The sequence below is a fragment of the Triticum urartu genome, chromosome 7 (genome assembly GCF_003073215.2).
Source record: "Triticum urartu cultivar G1812 chromosome 7, Tu2.1, whole genome shotgun sequence".
Classification (NCBI taxonomy): domain Eukaryota; kingdom Viridiplantae; phylum Streptophyta; class Magnoliopsida; order Poales; family Poaceae; genus Triticum; species Triticum urartu.
Genome location: NC_053028.1, coordinates 186832470 through 186836658, shown reverse-complemented (window position 1 = coordinate 186836658; position 4189 = coordinate 186832470). Strand labels below are relative to the sequence as shown.

The window sequence follows — 4189 nt, the reverse complement described above, 5'->3', positions numbered from 1 at the left end:
GGTACGATGAATCCGGTACGGTCCATGGAACGAGGAACGTGAATCTTTACGGCGGGGAGCAACTGGCTGGGAGGGACCGAGGGAGTACTTATACAGGGAACTGGCTGGGCTGGGAGCAACTGGCTGCATCATTGATTCATGAAGACTAAAATACATCATCTCCTTCTCAATGGAAAATTTATTAGCAGCCTTGGAGTAATTGGAGAGCAGAACGAGGAGTTATTTAGGGGAGTGGAAAAGAACGGGACAGAGAGTAAAACGAGGAGTTCGTGATTGATATGGCTGATCTTTTGCTTACTCGATCGATTCAAGAACCAAGGCTGTCGAGTCGCCGAACCTGAATCGACGATCCAGCTGCGGAAACGCCGAATCCGCATCGAATCTTACCGAATCGACCCTCGTTCCCGAATCTGATTCCGGGTCGGTGAATCCGGATCGAGGGACGACCCACCGTTACCCGTTTCCGGCTACTATGTGCCGAAGCAGGTGAACAAATCAAAATACACTAGGCAAGTAGTGAAAAGAAAAGCATGCATCCAAACTGCAGCACACATAATTTAGCTACACTCTGAGGTCCACAGCAATCACACATTGTCAGGCTATCAGTACCTAGTAGTCATACACAATCTTTAGTTTTTCACTCCGGTAGCTGCATTCCTTGACCAGATCCATCAACTACTTCCTCTCCTCTGTCCCAAAATAAGTGTCTCGTACAAAGTTGTATCATGGTTGAGACACTTATTTTGGGACGGAGGGAGTATTATTATCTCCACGGATGAGGATGACTCATGTGCAAGTTTCTCCTTAATCCGACGCCTACGAGCTTCATCTACCAGGGGTCTCCTCGACCTCGGGTCAATGGCATCGCATTTCTTGCATGGGTCTTCATCATGCAGCTCGATTCTCTTCAACTCCACAGTTTGCTCCATGACTAGCCTTATGTAGTTTGTCACCTTGTCTTCGTTCTCAAACCCGGACATCCGGAGCAACTTCAAATTCAGGTGCTTAAAATCTTGGATGGCTCCCACACTACATTGGTCTTCATGGCACAGTCGGTACACAAATGCCGTTCTCGAGACAACTTCATGCATGGAAATAGAAAATAAACAATACATGTTACACTTAAACTCGCAATCAGCCCGTGCAGGAAAACATAGGAACAAGAACGATGCAGTTAAAGCATATTTGCCATTTAAATTTTAAATTAGAGAAGATTAAGTATTAGACGTACTCTGAAATTTTGCAGTGCAGGTGCAGCTTCAAGGAAAAAAATGGTCCAGCTCAGATCATACTCCGGAAAGATACCAAAAAGTTCCACATTGGTGAGTGAGGCGTCGCAGAGACCGGGCTTCAGGAAGCCTGTTTTACCAAAAAAAATCAAAATATATTTAAAAGTTTCAAAAAATGCCAATTTTTTTGTACAAATACATATGCATATTCTTTAAGTATGTATAAATTTTCAGTAACTAATTTGATCATTTGCATGCTACACAAAAAAGACAAAAATCTGACACAAATACAACAAAGAAAAAGCCTATTTCAATCTGTGTATTTGTCTTTTTTGTATACATCACATATGAATACATATGTTTATGAAAATTTGTACACGTATACTTTAAGTATATGTCTACATGAAAACATTTTTTCAGATTTTTTTGAGTTATGGAAAAGGTATTTTGGCTGAGAAATGTATATAGAGTTCAGTGGAGCTCGGCCTCTGCAGCCATTTTTCGCACATTGGTCAGGTTTCTGAATGTAGCAGTGAGCTGTTTCGGATGTTCCATATGAATCCAGATCTGCAATAAGAAGAGGAACACAAATAGAAAGATGAAATTGTTTTTTTTTTGCGGGTCGAAAGATGAAATTGTTGGAGAAGAAGAAAAACATACAATATTTAGACGCGGACAAAAACTCATGTGGCACATCGAAATTAACTCACCATTTGGCAGGCAAAATGGAGATGCAACTCAGAAAAATTCCTGGCCGTCCCTGGTAGATACTCGCTCAGTGCCAATCGCCTACCAGAGTCTGTGGCACGACAAAGGAGGGACACATGGCGAAGCTGCAGAACGTGGCCGAACCGCACCAGAGGGATTCCGTGGCCCTCAGATTCTTGGTACCACACTTCTGTAAGTTTGGGTACATCGATCAACTCGACCGATGCCCAATAGAAGTTTACGCAGTAGAGCTCGTGGAGCCCGGAGAATGGCGCGTCGATCTTGAGCTCAAAGCCCGGAAAATGGCAGGAAAGCAGGGTGAGGATTCTGAGCCTACCGCAATCAGTAATGAGCTTGTTGATGTCAGAATTGACCAACGAAAGGTTAAGGAACGTAAGCTTGGTGAGCCACCGAAAGGCAACTGGGCAGGTGGTGGAGAAGGACATGATCCCCTCCCGACCATAACGGTCTGGCGAGTAGATGTAAAATCCAAGAAACTCAGTCTCACCGTGGCTGACAACGTCCTCCACGGCGTGGCCTATGGAGGTCAGGTCCGTCACAGGTAAGAAACGTAGGATGAGGGTCTTGATAGCGCGCTTGCAGCCAGCCGGAGGAGGACACGGAGACAGTGACCTGTACAGCGCGCGTGTGTACGCCTGCATGGCCTCGACCGCCGAAGAACTTCCCCCGAGGTCGGCCCTCGAAGTCGAAGTGCCTAAGCCGAAGTGCATGATGTCGAGGACCAGGTGCGAGAGCCGGTGGGGGAGGTGCCGCCACCGCGTGGAGAGTGCGCCGGCGCGGACCGCCTCGCGCATGTCGTCGAGGCGCTCTAGGATTTCTAGGAGGACGTCGTCGGGGAGCGCGCTGATTCTGTCCTCATCTCCATCGATGTCGAGCTTGTGGATTCCGAGGTCGATTGAAACCCTGGCTTGAAGCAGAGCCCCGAGGGTCGGCCTCCTGCTCCGAGGCCCCGGCTCCTCCACCGCTCCGCCCCCTGCCTCCAGCGCGGGACCCGTCGATCTGAGCGGCGGAAGCCAGCCCCGTTTCGCTGGCAGGTCCATGGACCTGACTCCCCCCTGCTCCTCCCCGACTCCCCTCCGGCGCGCTGCTTTGGTTTGGTGCTTGCTTGCTTGGGCAGGAGCTGGACTGCATTTCTATCGGCATCGGCAGTGGGAAATGGGTTGGGTTCACGTGTGTATATTCACTACGGCGGCTCCCCCTGCTCGACGACTTGATGATCCACGGCGACAGGTCAAGACGACCTTATATAAAGACGGGGGTCTGAAGCGTGGGAACTGGACAGACAGGTCTGCTAGCTAGTAGCTGATGGACATGGACGGTGGTGGCCAGCGTGAACAGCACTTCATCGACAGCCGGTAAAGCAACTGTGGCGTGCTCTGCAACCGGAGAATGAAGGACAACAGTGCATGCAAGGACGCAGGTGAGCATCATGAAAAGCTTTTTCAGAGCATCTCCAACAGCCGCCCAATGCGCGGCGCCCAAAAAATAGGTTTACAACGCGCAAGTAGATTTTTTTAGGGCGCTAGAAGACGTTTGCTCCAACGAGCGCTGTAAAATATGCTGCGCGTGCGAGTCCAACGGTCCCATCAAGCGGTCCCATCTGCAGCAGCCCAGAGTTTATAGCGCACGCGACTGGGCGCACTAAATATGCTGCGCGCGATGCCTTTTTGATGCGCGCGTTGCATTAGTTATAGCGCGCGCTTTTTGTACGGCTGCTGTAGATTCCAAACCGGGTCCGCAGACGCTAAAAATAGTTTTTATACCGCGCGGCGTTTATATAATGCTTCTGTTGGAGATGTTCTCAGCTGCGGGATCATAGAAGAATCCTTATCTCCTCTTTACTCTGGAAGGGGTGGAAGTGGAACTGGGGGAATAAAGTAAATGCAGATGACACGAAGCATTGCTTTAGAAAATTCGCAGATATTGGGCTACAGGATGGTATTATTTCAGATATGTCAATCCCTAGTATGCTCTGAAATTCGCATTTACTCACTGCCATGGCAAGATCTTCAGACACCTGGAACGGCTCCCACTCATGTATTTATTCGCCCACCTCTTGAACCAAATGCAATTCCTGATCCTCCCTGTTTAAAAAGACATGATGGCTTTCCTGGAGAAAAAGTCAGAAGGAAGGCAGCAAAGAAAGCAACAAAGGAAGTTGCAAAGGCATCTAAGGTTGCGCAAGGTGGTGCAGCAGTAGAGGCCGATGGCTCAACTAAGCCTAATCGGCA

At 48.7% G+C, this 4189-nt stretch overlaps 1 protein-coding gene across 2 annotated transcripts; it reads right to left on the bottom strand.

Moving 5' to 3' along the window:
- Window positions 1–628: 628 nt before the first annotated feature.
- Window positions 629–3327, bottom strand: LOC125524651. Of its 2 annotated transcripts, XM_048689682.1 has the most exons (4): window positions 1940–3325; window positions 1737–1796; window positions 1232–1359; window positions 629–1081 (listed from the first exon to the last, which is right to left on the bottom strand). In XM_048689682.1, exons 1-3 carry the CDS (start codon window positions 2996–2998, stop codon window positions 1351–1353), a joined length of 1128 nt encoding a protein of 375 aa, XP_048545639.1. In that variant the 5' UTR covers window positions 2999–3325; the 3' UTR covers window positions 629–1081; window positions 1232–1350. The 2 variants fall into 2 exon arrangements, with proteins under 2 accessions (XP_048545639.1, XP_048545638.1); XM_048689681.1 differs by having other exon boundaries at window positions 1232–1796; window positions 1940–3327.
- Window positions 3328–4189: the final 862 nt, after the last annotated feature.

Excerpts from the sequence above, each read along its gene's own strand:
- LOC125524651 (XM_048689681.1), bottom strand. The coding sequence starts at position 2,998 with ATGGACCTGCCAGCGAAACGGGGCTGGCTTCCGCCGCTCAGATCGACG. Across the intron at positions 1,797-1,939 it reads TCCATTTTGCCTGCCAAATG|ATCTGGATTCATATGGAACA; the intron begins GTGAGTTAATTT and ends TTCTTATTGCAG.